At 39.9% G+C, this 14,494-nt stretch overlaps 1 protein-coding gene across 3 annotated transcripts in view; it reads left to right on the forward strand.

The window, feature by feature from the left end:
- Window positions 1-14,099, forward strand: part of LDLRAD3 (low density lipoprotein receptor class A domain containing 3) — a 104,240-nt gene extending 90,141 nt beyond the window's left edge. For all 3 annotated transcript variants that reach the window (XM_072422133.1, XM_072422134.1, XM_072422135.1), the window contains 2 exons: window positions 6,844-7,189; window positions 8,685-14,099. In XM_072422133.1, coding sequence (XP_072278234.1) covers window positions 6,844-7,189; window positions 8,685-8,922 — 584 coding nt within the window. In that variant the 3' untranslated portion in view covers window positions 8,923-14,099. The remainder of the gene's footprint in view (window positions 1-6,843; window positions 7,190-8,684) is intronic.
- Window positions 14,100-14,494: the final 395 nt, after the last annotated feature.

The raw sequence follows: 14,494 nt of genomic DNA on the forward strand, positions 1-14,494 counted from the left end.
ATGAGCTTATGGTGGCCATGTTTGTTTTATGATTCAACAGCGGACTCCTGGCTTTTGAGTATAAGTAATTAACATGGCAGAATTAATGTTTGCTTGGCATAAAAAGGATTACCTTTAGGTGATAGGCCCGCTTTAAGCAAAGATCTTCTCCCCAATCCCTTCTCCATGCAGTAAACCCAGAAGTGCTCTGCTCTGAGCTCTACCAGATTCACAACTGTCTCAAGACAACTAGGCTGTGCTCAAATTATAAAAAATTGAGAACTTTTTGTCCTTTTTTTGTTAAGACAAAGGGCAGGGGAGACATTGAGGTCTTATAGACCCATAAAAAGGACCTGACAATACAGCCAAGTAAAAAATAATTGTTAAAAACATATCAAAAACAATGCACATTGGATGGATGTACATCAATTGTGCAGCACCATAGGTTAAATCTAATCTTGAGTCATTTAAACTGTTGCCTATTTAAAATTTTGTCACCTTTTGCAGGTGCAAAAGTGCAACATTTTTTACATATTTGGTATCTCTATAACCTTTGTCTTCTATTTTTAAATTTTACCGAAATAGGCTTTATTTTTTACACACTAAAATCAATTAACAATTTATTGCATTTTTACTACAAATGGATGAAGGGTGGCATACCCACCATTTTATGGAATGCTAGGAGAGCACAAAAGATCACAAGATGTTATCCGGTTACGATTTCTGACAGGGTCAATAAATAAGAGTCTGCAGGTCAAGAGATTGTATAAATAAGTATATGTAGGAGATAGCCACCCATGTTACAAGGTAAACCAAATATCCTTTGGCATCTAAGACATTTTCCTAAATAGCGTTAGCAGTTTTCTGAATTGTTTCTGGCTTGTTGCCTGGGGTTATGGTATAATGGTGCATTAGATGCTGATGAAAAAAAAACAGATGGAATTTATACAATTTACTAAATAAATGCATTGAATACAAGAGAAGATATTCAGGGGGAGACTGAATTCAGGGGGAATGTGAGGGTGGCCTTCTGGAGGAGATCTAAGGATGACAAGGAAGGGAAAGTGACCTTCTGGAGGACATCTATAAATGATACAGGAGGGAGGGTGACCTTCTGGAGGACATCCAAGAATGACATGGAAGGGGAAAGGTGTCTTTCTGGAGCATATCTAAGGATGACATGGTAGAGAAGGTGACCTTCTGGAGGACATCGCTAAATGACACAGGAGCGAGGGTGGCCTTCTGGAGGACATTAAAGGATGACAGATGAGGGAAGGTTACTTTTTTGAGGACATCTGAGGATGACATGAAAGGGGAGGGTGTCTTTCTGGCGGACATAGAAGAATGACATGGGAGGGATGGTTACCGTCTGGAGAATATCTATAAATGATACAGGAGGGAGGGTGGCCTTCCGGAGGACATCAAAGGATGACATGGAAGGGGAGGGTGTCTTTCTTGGAGGACAAAAAGGGATGACAAGAGAGGGAGGGTGGCCTTGTCATTCCCATGCAAATAATGATGGAATGTGTGTTTGATGACCCTGAAACTGCAAGCAATCAAACGCTGTATGGAAATGTATGCAGATGAGGGTACATGAGAATGACAGGCTGATTTTTCTTTCAAATTATCTAAAATATTAGCAGAGGAAATGACGTCATTGGGTGTCAGCATTTCCTGCTTAAAGATGTAGAGCTGTCAAAACTGTCAAAAATTCTATGCAAGGTCCTTGTTGTCATGTACAGAAAGCCTTATTGGATTAGATTTTTGCAGCAACCAATCAGATTTGTACACACATTTGGGAAGCAACTGTCCTCATCGCTCATTAGGTGCTCCGCTGCAGTGCTGCGGAGCAGTGGATACTGCTCCGCAGCACTTTGCTGGAAGTTTGCTGCAGTGGATAATGGAAGCCTGTTTTTTATTTTTCTTATAGCAATTTTATCAGTTGGAATACTAGTATGCTTCTCCTAAGTCCTTCTATATACACTGCATGGCCATAAAAGTGTTATGATCTGAAGTTGCTTTATTTGGTCAGGTCTAGGTTCAGCTATGTTATTAAAAAAAATTAGGTCAGATGACTACCTGAATTTACAAAATGGCCAGGTTTTCCACCAAAAGTTTTTTTTTCCTTCCTAATGGCACGAGCATATTCCAAGATCACAATGCCAGGATTGTTCAGTGAGCCTGAGACATCATTTTGACCCATGGATTGGCCACCACGGAGTCCAGATCTTAACCTCATTGAGAACCTTAGGATGTGCTGAAGGATAATTCCCCTACCCACCAGACAAACTCCATGTAACAAAGGCTGGAGTGCATGTAGACATGCAAACGATCAGCAGAGCTGAGAACAGTCTAAAAAAGTATTTTATGAAGAGTGCTTTCTTCAATTAAAAGTCATTCATTTAAGGTTTACATCTACGTTAAATACAGCTGGCATGAGATCCTTATTCTGTCTTCATGACATCTGCTTAGGATTCTCTGCACTCTGACTATCTTAGAGATTCTAGTTTTTGCCCAGAGTTCTCACTTTGGTCAAGTTTTATGTGAGAGGCCCACTGAACTGTGACAGTCCTACCTGCAGTGGGTTCCTGCTATTTTTGTGTGTTATGCAGTGATTTTTTATCACCTCCTCCCCGCCGTTGCACTCATTCTCTTTACTGCTCTTTTGCCGGTGCTAGAGGTCCCTGTGAGGACTGAAACCAGACGCCGTTTCAAACACTTGCTGAGCCACGCGGGGCTGACTGTGCCGTTCTTTCTGCAAGACAGAGCAGCCTGCCCATTCACCTTCATTATGTCTGTGTTTATATTTTTCTCCAAAATCATTATCGCCCCCGAAACTGAGGATTTGGCAGATCTGATGATGTTATTTCTCTCTGAGGCTGCGATGGAGGATTCATTCTGTACTCTAAATAAGGAGCTGTGCCAAATCCAGCAAATGCTTATCTCGGACATTGAATCGCCGGGTTGTTAAATACTTGGCCCAATTTTTTTTTTCAAAGTATCCATTCCATCAGCTGAATTCTTTCCAAACAGCCTATTAGGCAAGCTGCGTTACTTTGAGTTTTTCTCAAGCCAAGCCAAGCCAATACAAAATACCATGTGAAAAAGTAAAAAAGCTTTATTGCTTGGAAAAACAAGTCATTCATTAAAGAGAAAACTTCCACTTATAGAAGAAAACACTTACAAGGGTACTTTTGTATATATATTATATCATTTATAAAAGACACATCTACCCTTCCATTCAGTTTAGCAATGTAATGCAATCTTCATAACTTTTCACTGACTGAGTCCTCCCCCATGATGGGACGACACCATATCCCGCTTATACACCCCCATATCCCGATTATACCCCCCCTGATGGCAGGGAATCAATAAGATGTCAGCATTGTTGCCAATTTAGAACCAGTTAATAAAAGGTATATCAATGAATTGTATGTCTTTATGCCCCCCACTGCCAGGAAATCAATGAATTTAATAAAAACATTAGTGAATTAGATGTGTATCTGTTTTCTGTCCCTCGTGCATATCACATGTACTGTGGGTTGCAGTGCAGATGTATAAAAAACACATTGCTGGCATAATTTTTAGTCGTGAAATAGGCAACCCCCTCAAATAAATGGGCTAAACTGAGTGGAAAGTGCAGAGAAGTTGTATTAAAAGTCATAAACCTTCTTGACAATTGTATATTTACATAACAGTAAGTACAATTTGTTTATTAATATCAGTCATGTCCTATTTAACACTCTTAGGATCTGTGACCCTAATCTACACACAAAAACGGCATCTGCACATTTGACAGTTGGCAGCAGTGAGCAGCGTTAGTGCTGCCCCCATTCATTCCTAATAGATCTGCCACCAGGAAAGTAGCGTCCCCTGAGAGGCAGCAGTTTTTCTGCAAATGTCCCGCAACCCCATGGCCAGTGTGAACATAGTCACATTAACAGGCTAAGGGGATGGGACTACACTTTACCTCCCTTACTTAATTTACAATCTGCTCAGTCATGCTGGAACCCCCTAAATCCCCTGCTGCCATCATATGCTGAGAGCTCATGAAACCTCCTGCTCATACTTGTTGGCCAATGTAGTTGTCCATCATAGCATTGCACCAATGGGAAAGCCAGAGCTCGTTGACCAAGAATAACTTATTGTGCAAAGAGGGAATAGGCTCCACTTGCACAGGCACATTACCAGTCAATTTAAAAAAAATGCTGCAAATATTTAGAATTTTTTTCTGTGCCAATTATAAACATTTTTTCAAGGTTGAGGATAGGATGGAATTAAAGCATACATGTTTATTTAAAAAACATTTGTGATGGCATTTTGTGGTGTTGTTTTTTTTTTTTCATTATCAACAATTGTGATTTGTTGGTAAATGATTTTTATGAAATACAGATGGATTTACTTTATGAAATAGAAATGTGAGCAGGGATGTGTCTAGGGAATGTCTTTCAACTAAAATGTTTTTTTGTACTATACGGTTTCTCTTCTCCCTCTCATAAAGTCAAGGGGTATGAAAGACAGAAGTATAAGGAAACTTGCTTTATCATCGCACAGCCCAGGCGATCAAACCAAGATGGCTCTAATTATGCAGTGCACAAATCGCTCTTGTGACATTGTACCTGCCGAGCTCACAATGCCAGCCTGTGTTTAATCCATGTTTTATTGCTTTGAAAATTTGGGACTGCAAATCAGACTTTCAACCTAGCAGCAAAATGCCAGCAAACAGATGGCGGCTCTCTCTATAGAGGAAGACTCGGACACAATTTACCGCTCAACTGTCACATCTTCCGCCGAGGAGCAGAAAAACGGACAAATAGAAATAAACAATCTGCTGCTTTGTAACAAAACGGTAGTCTTTTCATTAAAGCTCGGGATATTTATGGACATAGGCTGCAAGGTACAAACGCACACTTTGGGATCTCTTTGACTCTTATTTTTGTTGCTTCATGTATGTGTGTCCTCTTTTGGGGTTCAAAATGAATTACTGGGCCCAACATGGCATCCTGAGCTTTCAAAGGTAGCAGCCCATATTTGGTTTTAAGATGGGGGGAACCTTGAAATAACTTTCAGGTCTCAAGGAACTCCTGCCAATGAATACTATACCTACAGACCACATTATATTAGCTTGGACAAAAGGTTGATATAACAGAATAAATTTAAAAAAAAAGGAATATGGGTTGCTTGATGTATTTGACACCTTGGAGTAATTATGTTGACAAAATGTATTATTGACTTCAAAATATAACAATAATAAAGGCCTTAAGACAATACAGGCTGTGAAAATTTAGTAATTTACATTGGTATTCAGTGGAGAAAGGCACTCATACATAGGTGGTCAGTGAAGAAGGGTCCTCTTATATTGATGGTTGATAGAGAAGAGTTTTCTTTTATTGGCGGTCGATAGAGAAGGGTCCTCTTTTATTGGCGGTTGATAGGAAAGGGTCCTCTTCTATTGGAGGTCACAGAGAAGGGTACTCTTTTATTGGAGGTCAAAGAGAAGGGTTCTTTTATAATAGTGGTCAGTGGAGAAGGATCCTCTTATATTGGAGGTCACAGAGAAGGGTCCTCTTATATTTGAGGTCACAGAGAAGGGTCCTCTTATATTGGAGGTCACAGATAAGGGTCCTCCTATATTGGTGGACGGTGTAATGTTTAACTTTGATAGTCCAGTGAAGAATGACCTTCTACCTTTGGTGAGTGTGAAGAGCCCTTTTACATTGAAGGTCAGTGGAGACAGATCCTCGCACATTGATGGTCTGAAAGAACAAGGTTCCAATTGTTACTGATTGAGAAGAACTTTACAGATAGATAAAAGGTCATTCATGTAGAGAGTTACTTAACTGAAAGGCAGAAATTGCATAAGGAACCCCTAACTACCTCCAAAGGAAGCTTGGGAAAGGCTGCTTGTTTAGCTACCTGACTACATTTGCTTTCACAATCCCCTTTTGATGTTACCAACACCAATACAACTATTTTTGTTTAGTTGTGGCTAAATGGTAAAAGTGTTAAAACCTGTTATGGATTTATTGTTGTCTGTATCCCAACTACTCCATTCCCTTTTTATTTCTGCAAATGACACTTATCTGTTTGCAGATGAAAAAAAGATGGGAAATCCAAAATTGTATTATTGTCACAAGAATAGAATGGACATCTTGCAGCCTTCCTATTCCAGTGACCTCTATCTGAGAATATTGTACTTCATTTGGGAGAGATTTCCAGTTACTAGTTGTTGTGTCTCTGGGACATGAAGCATATTCTTCAAATAGACAAAGAAAACAGCTGATTTGGTTTGTCCTATTCTGTCTAAGAAAAAAAATAAATGGCTTTAAATATACTTCATTTTTTTTGTGTGTCCAGTATTTTGTCCCTGACTACTCCAAGCTGAATACAAACAAGTACTGATTTTACTCGGTGCTTGTGTTTTAAATTTCATGCACCAGCTTAACTGTCAGCGTCCTTCCATTTGGGAAAAGATCCACTCAAGTGAATCTTCAAAAACAGATACAGCTTTGTTTAAAAGCATTTCCAGTCATACAAGGAAAGAATCATTTATTAAAGCCATGTGTGTTTAAAAGTTTGGCTCCTATTAGGTTTTGTTTTCTTGAAGGTGACATGCTCACTAAACTTCTGATTTTGTACTATCTATAAGAGTTTGGAATAAATTTCGTTGATAAGTTTGCTCTTACAAGTTTTTTTTTCAATAATTGTGATATTTAGTAGTACTGTAATGAATGGAAATTGTACAAAAATCTTTAAAAAAATTAAGTCATAACAATGTACAATCCTTACAGGCGTATATTAGCACACATTGCATCTTTAGTGTTATGAACTCCTGTTCTGATTGTCACCTTATTCTGTCCACAGAGAGCGGCAGTAAGAAAGACTTTGTGTCCTCGGAAAGTCATCTCCTATATTACCCAAGCATCACGTACACCATCATCGGCAGCTCCGTCATCTTTGTGTTGGTAGTGGCACTGCTGGCTCTGGTCTTGCACCATCAAAGGAAACGCACAAACCTGATGAGTCTTCCAGTTCATCGGCTCCAACACCCACTACTACTGTCAAGACTGGTGGTGTTGGATCATCCACACAATTGCAGAGTCACCTACAACGTCAATAACGGTGTGCAGTACATGTCCAGTGAGGGGTACCAGCCTCCAGTCAGTATCGAGTCTCCACCATCGTACAGTGAGGCTGTGCTGGACCACAAGTGAGTTTATTATTTATTTATTGTATGTATTCTTATTATTCAATTTCAAAGTGTTTTTTTTTTGTTTTGTTTTTCTTTGAACACTTTAAACAGGGGCTCAAAAATGTGCTTTAGACCTCATGTAGGGTTATAATGGACAAGTGTGTAAAGCTTATTTTTAAGGCAAAATTTATTTTTTTATGTGTGGCCACAATAATTATATGAATTACTGAACATTTAAATCCAGTTAACTAAGGAAACAAACAACTTCTGGCTCCACCTGGTACTCAGAAAACTCCAAATCTTCTAGAGGTGGTCTTTTTTGACTACTGTAGTGAGGTGATATATGCTGGAACTCCATATCAGTGCTCTAAATACCTCTCATTTCTAATAAATGTGTTTCTTGCAGCAGAATCCTAGCACTGGTAGTTTTCAGCTAAGGTTCCAGGCACTGGTAGCACAGTGAAGCTAGTCAGTGATGTATCCTTAACTCTGTCCCAATATATGCAATTTACTCTTGACCTCCTTCCTAATAATAAACCCTCATAAGCATTCTGTGATCACTTACTACTCCTCAACATGTAAATTGGAGCTAAACTCAAAAACCCAAAAGGCACCAGGAGGTAGTGCTAATTGACCAAAAGGACATGCAATGCAAAAAAAAAAAATTAAAAAATATATATATATATATATATATATATATAGCCCTGGCCTTGGGTGGCTTTCTATTAAAGCTCTACACTGTATGGTGCATGTGCCTTGTATTGTAGTGTTTGGCTCTGTGGGCAGTGTTGCCACGCACAGAATTAGCTACCAGAGACAATGTAAATCCTGCACTGTGCAGGTGTTACATTATCAGTTGCCATCCAATAGCCGAAGAGGATCGTCCTTTTCTCAAAATTCTGCTGTGGAGCCAGCGATGAGGATGGCAGCTTCCCCTGATGAGGCGATAACGGGTCCTGGTCGTAGGAGTGTGGTTGCACACAGGTAAGTCTGTGTCATAGTCCGCAAGTATACTGTGCATCTTTGCTGATGTGCCTCTTTAAGCAAATCTTTTCCTCCCTAACATAGTAAAATTTAATTTAAGCCCCAAAACTAACCCTTAATAAGGTTTGTGCCCTTCTAATCCTGCAAGCAGTCCAACACAATAAGCATGGAGCATCGAGATATTGATGCCTAAATAGGTATGTGTCCCGTTTCTGCCTGTTGGTGTACAGAATTGGCTCTCCCTATACAAGCGTCTGTACAACTGATGTGTAAAGATAGACTTCTTGTAACTGAATTGGAAAAAAAATATGTGAATTTACCTTTTATGTAGTTGCCTGGAGCTGTTCTTTTCTAAACCCCTTTTGTGGAATCTCAATATAAAAGCACAGGTTTGGAAAAAATAAGAATTGATTTTAGAGGTCTGTATAAACATACAAAAGGGTATTTTCATGTACTTGCCTCAAACTTTTATGTACTTTGATTTTTTGTAATAGTACTGTTCTAAATGAAATGTTGTTTCTTCTTTCAGCTCCCCTCCACCTTGGTTCTCTCTTCCGCCTCCTCCATATCCCTCTGACATTGAATCTTACAGTCAGACAGAGCTGCCTCCATACCGCTCCCGCACAGGCAGCATTAACAGTGCAGGTTCCACAGGAAACGCTATGGACACTACCAGCAGTACGTGGGATTCTGGCAGCCCTGCCGAAGCACCGGAATCAGTCCAGACAGCCAGTGAGGCTCAACAAAGCACAGTGTTGGAGGTCTGAGTTACAGAATGGACTTTATATGGTTAAGTTCACACAGGCATTACAGGAAGCTGGGCGTCCATTCCTGATGCTGTCAGTGGGCTATCTGGACCCAGAAGATGGATAGAGACACAAGTTACTGATTACACACACACACGAGTGCCCTGTCTGCTCTGACCAGACAAATTAATCTCAGCAGAACTTGTTTTTATGAGCAGAACCCCCTGGCACCCATGTGTACCCAGCCTTCCTCCATCATGGGTTGGTCTGTGATACCTTGTTACTAGCAAATATTCCTCCTATTTTTATAGAATCCAGATGTATATTTTTTTAGATTCCTTTTTTGTTTACTTTGTATTTGATATATATATATTTTTCACTACCACAGATTCTTCCTGAAGCAATAAGACACCAGAATAATGACTTTTCTCTCTTGTCTGTTTAGTGACTGCTTGGTTCCGATATGGCTATGGAATACAATTTAAAAAAAAATCTGTTCATGGCCAGTTTTACATAGATATTAGAAGGCGATATTTGTGAGTTTACCTTTCTTGGTATGTGCGTTTGTAATCACTTTAATGCACATGCAGTAAATGCAGTAAAACTTGTTTATGGTAAAGTTGAATTCAAGGCATACTTAAAAAGACACCAATTCATGCAGACATGTTTTAATTAGAATAATAATTGTGTACTTATAAAAGTGACTAATGTAAGTGCCTGAATCAGATTCTTGTAATCTCCCCTACAGCAAATCTAAGACTTGGAGATGAAGGGACAGCATAAAGAGCCAAACGTTTTAAAAAGAATTCAAATCAACCATTGACCATCTACTGGAATGCAGAACAAGATTGCATTAAAGTAGACCTGTACTTTATTAAAGACTCCCAAATCAACTGATTGTTCTGCAGCTCCACATCATTCTCAGATGTTAGTTACTATTGCAAATGCCCAGACGTTGAAGGGACAGCATAAAGAGCCAATTTGTTTGACTTCAGTGACAATAATTCACTGTCCAGTTGACATAACTACTGGATAAAGGATTTCATTTTTCTCCCAGCATTCTTGCTGAACTCTCTGGGGAATCTTTAATATGTGACCATATCACACTGTTACTTGTAGAACATTACATCTAAGGCTGGGCTGGGAACATCCATGGATGAGATGAGCTATCTTGCATGTCTGGTGCAGAAAGGCCCAGGGTTCCTTCACAACCAAGTAGAGTAGGCAGTGTCAAGAAATGGAAGCTCCAGTCTATTAGGAAAATCAACCTAGCAAGTGGACAGGTGAATCCATCAAAAAATGGGTGAACTGAATGCTAGAGATCCCGTAAATGGATCTTCTGGAGTGACAAACAGGGAGTCCATTCTCCCAGGTTTATCTGGGGCAGCCAGATTACTCTTGATGGCAATGGCCTCATAGCTCAGGCTTCACAGCACCACTGGTCTGCACGGGGTCTGAGAGTCCAGGGACTTCAATATCCATTACACTGCCAACAGCTGCTTATATATATATTTTTTTAGGTTTAGGCCTGGTTTATATGGGCATCATTCTGCCCCTTCTGTCTAGTGTCCATTATCCTTGTGGTAGCACATATTCTCAGCATTAGAAGATGGACTGTGTCCCTGATGTGAAAAGTAATTTTTCCTTCAAGTAAAAAAAAAAAAACAATAAATTACACCTCCAAAGTTGATTATTTCGGCTACCTTGCAATATCAAGCTTGTTCAAAAAAAATGGGGAGGAGCTTTGAGATCACAGAAAACCCATCATAGAATCTTTGTCACCAGTTCCCTTTGAACCTCTTCGGTCGATGGCAGCCTTCATGTGTTTTTTTTTCTTTTTTCCTTTTGAAGCTCTGGAACATTATTTGGATAAAGATGTGAGTAGTCAAAATGATCATACATGCACAAAGGCAGAGATGCCTAGTTTGAAAGGGGAAGGAAAAAAATGAGATGTGAGCAAAAAAAGAAAGGCAAATTAATATTAACGCTCTGAGACGCTCAGACTGCTCGAACTAATACAAATGTCGGAGCCTTGAAGCGTTTAGAACAATAGGAAGTACAGAATAAGGAGAGCAGTCAATAATACTGTCTTGCTGTACAAAGCCATCAATTGATGTTCCCATAATCCTCTGGGGCCACTCCTGCTACAGAAAATAATAGAGCTGTGGAGCACAGACAGATTGTATTTTTTATGCAACCTATAAAACCTTAAATCAACTTTATCATAAGTCTTAAGTACAACCCTGAATGCAGATTCAAAGATTTCAAACAGAACTTTGACCAAACAGGCAAAATACCTTATATAGCCAAATGTTTGTGAACACCTGGCCATCACACCTACACTATATGGCAATAGGTAGGGGAAGAGCATTTCCTGTTGATGTGTAACAGTACCCCAGTGTACAAAGCCGGCACCATGAGTCATGATTTAATGAATTTGACATGAAGGAACCCAAGTGGCCTGCACAGAGCCCTGACCTCAACCCTACTGGACACCTTTGATATGAATTGAATTGCCGATGACAAGCTAGGTCTTCTAATCCAAGTACCTGACCTCATGAATGCTCTTTTGGCTTAATGGCCACATGTTCCCACAGACAAACTCCGAAATGTATGGAAAGCCTTTTTAGAAAAACAAAGCCTATCTGGTGTTTTCTTATATATATGCCGAAAGTTTCACTTGTCATAGTAGAAATATGATCCCTATATAAAGAATAGACACTCAGGCAGCTAGCATTTCCAGAGAGAGAGTTAAGCAATGGCAGCTCTTCTGTTGCTCTCAGGACAGATCCCCTTAATAAATATAATTTCCTTGATTGCCATTGGTGTCTATTTTGTTTATTGATAGAGTACTTGTAAGTAAGCAGCCAGCAGTTGTCTAGGAATTTGTTACACCGAACCCTAATGTGCCCCAAAAAAAGCACATAACCTTCTATTTCTAATGCAGTGCACTGCCAAAGATTGTGGTTTACCGCTCCTTAGGTGCATTGGGGTTCAAGTAGGTATCACCACAATAGGGCAATTCATGTAAGGAGCCCTAGATCCTCAGTTTGTCTTTTCCTGTAAAATTATTAGGTTGTCCCAGCTGCATTGGCCACTGGCTTTGGCACATACAGTAGTACCCGTCCGGTTGTTTTATTATTGGCTTTTCGCCAGATAGCTGGACTTTCCAGCAATTTTATTGATTTACTTGTCTGGTAACAAGGAACTCAGACCAGCCTGTGTGAGTTATATTAGTGCTTTATTGCACTGCTATGTAGCTAAACCCTAAGGAAATCCACCATTAATATCTTTTTTGTGTTTTTATAAAAGCTACGTTCGTCTTTTCACACAGTGGAAAGTAAATGCACATCCTATAGAGCCTTATGAAACATGATGCCGACTGAAGAGCCGCCATGTTCCACAGCAGACAGTGAAAGAGCAAAACGGAGGCTCATGAAGATTATTGTGGACTGAATAATACCAGATTGTGACATTTTGTGGTCTTCTCTTTGATTTGGCTATAATATGTACTAATGACTTTCCTGACGAGTAATATTTTTATGCTTGATAATAATGACGTTTCAATGGAAAGTTGGCACATTAGCTCATCACCCAACTCACTGTCTTCATGATTGCTATGTGGGCAAAAAAAAGAAGCCATGGCAAGCCATCCATGATGGAGCTGTAAGACTCAGCCTGTCCAGACTTACTGGAATTTGTAATTCTATCACAGATGGCAGATTACAGGTTGCTTAGTCCCAATATGAAGTTTTTCTTGTGTAGGTATAATATGTAATTGCAACCTTTTAAAAAGAATTCAAATCAACCATTGACCATCTACTGGACCAACTAAGTGGACCTGTACTGTATTAAAGACTCCCATATCAACTGATTGTTTTACAGCTCCACATCATTCTCAGATGTGAGTTACTATTGCAAATGCCTAGACGTTCACATGATCAAAATGTATAGGGGACAGTCATGACCTATGCTCAAATGGCACTCCCACTGAGCATACCCTCGTCCATTTATGAATAATCATGGTAGGCCTTTTTTATAGGTCCTCCTGATGATTGATTAAATCCTGTTTATATGCTCTGTGACTGCTGTATAGGTGGAGCCGGCCACTGGGTGACGCTGTGATCCCTCCTTCGAGTGAGAGCATATAATCTGCAGTTTTGACACCACCAGGGGGAGGGACGTCATGTTATAAAGATGGGGAGTCCTTAATACAGAATGCTGAATACATGTATCTTGAGTCTTGTGTTAACCTCCGCAGCGAGTTCATGCCTGGGTGCAGGACTGCAACTTCCTTCTGCATGATTCTGTTTTCTACAATCTGAATCTCACATGCTGTGGCTTTTGTGGTCCAAGTGTAGTTGGTTTAAAGTCTGGACACTTCTTAAGCTGTAAAAACACTTGATGGGCACAAAACTTTGCCATCCCTGAATGCAGATGTACGATGTAACCTATGTGCTTAAATCTTGGTGGGGTCTCTGCATTTCTTCCACATCTGTGCAGGATAAAAGTTCTTGGAATTAGGACTGGTCACTGCTGCTCTCTTATCTTGTGCGGAGTGACTGGTCTTGTATCCGCCCCCGCTGCTTTTTTTGCATGCGGCCAGTTGTGGATGAAGCTGCTGGGTCCCTTCCATGGCTTTTTAATAACTATAAGCAGCACAGCACCTTTTACAGGGAATTGGTGTACCCAAAGTGGATTTATATCCTTTATGGCTTTTAAGGAATATATTTCAATGAAACTTTTTTAGCTTCAAGACTCAGAATCAAGATATCCTGATTATTCTGTGTTTATTTCTTGTAGAGTTTGCAGTTTAAACACCATATATAGAAGCCAGCATAGAAATTCTATACACTTCTACACACGTGGTGTTTTGCAGACACACAAAATCTCAGGAGCAAAAGTGAGTATTCATCCTGGCACAACCCCCTCTAAGTTTACCTGTTATAAAGTAGTCAGCCATCTTATCTGAACCTAAATTCCTCCTCAATGATGTCACTAGCTCCTAGTGAATTGAGGAGGAGGAATTCTGGTTCGACCCACAAAACTGCTGCGTCCTAGATTTTACACTGCTGTTGTGTTGTCTCTTTAATGTACAATATTGAAACTGTTTTGCAAAGTGCCTTGTTCATTCAAACAAGAGATGCTTGTAGACTGTACAACCAATTTATATGTACAATGAAAACCATCTTTCCAAAGCTGTGTTTGAGTGATGCTTGATATAGCGATTTGTTTCAAAATTCTGATTTTAAATATTTTGCATTGTGTTCAATGAGCAGCCATAACCTCAGTGTTACTAAACCAGGCCATGCACCCCCCATGGACACCAGTTTGCTCCAGGTGGAGTTTTTTCAGGAGCCAACGTGTTTTATTAAATTATGTAATTTTGCACAATGCAGGTTGTGAGCTTTCAGGTCGCTGCCTTCCATTATTTTTGGATCATGCCCACCTTTTCCTGTCTTTTGCACATTGGTATTGGTTAATGAGACAGCCGGCCATAGAGATAGGCAGGTGGTAACGCATAGGAGGGGAGTGGGAGGCATTGGCACATTTGGTAAGTATCGGAGCTTTGCTGTGCAGTGAAACTCTGCAT

Source organism: Pyxicephalus adspersus, chromosome 9 (genome assembly GCF_032062135.1).
Source record: "Pyxicephalus adspersus chromosome 9, UCB_Pads_2.0, whole genome shotgun sequence".
NCBI classification, from domain to species: domain Eukaryota; kingdom Metazoa; phylum Chordata; class Amphibia; order Anura; family Pyxicephalidae; genus Pyxicephalus; species Pyxicephalus adspersus.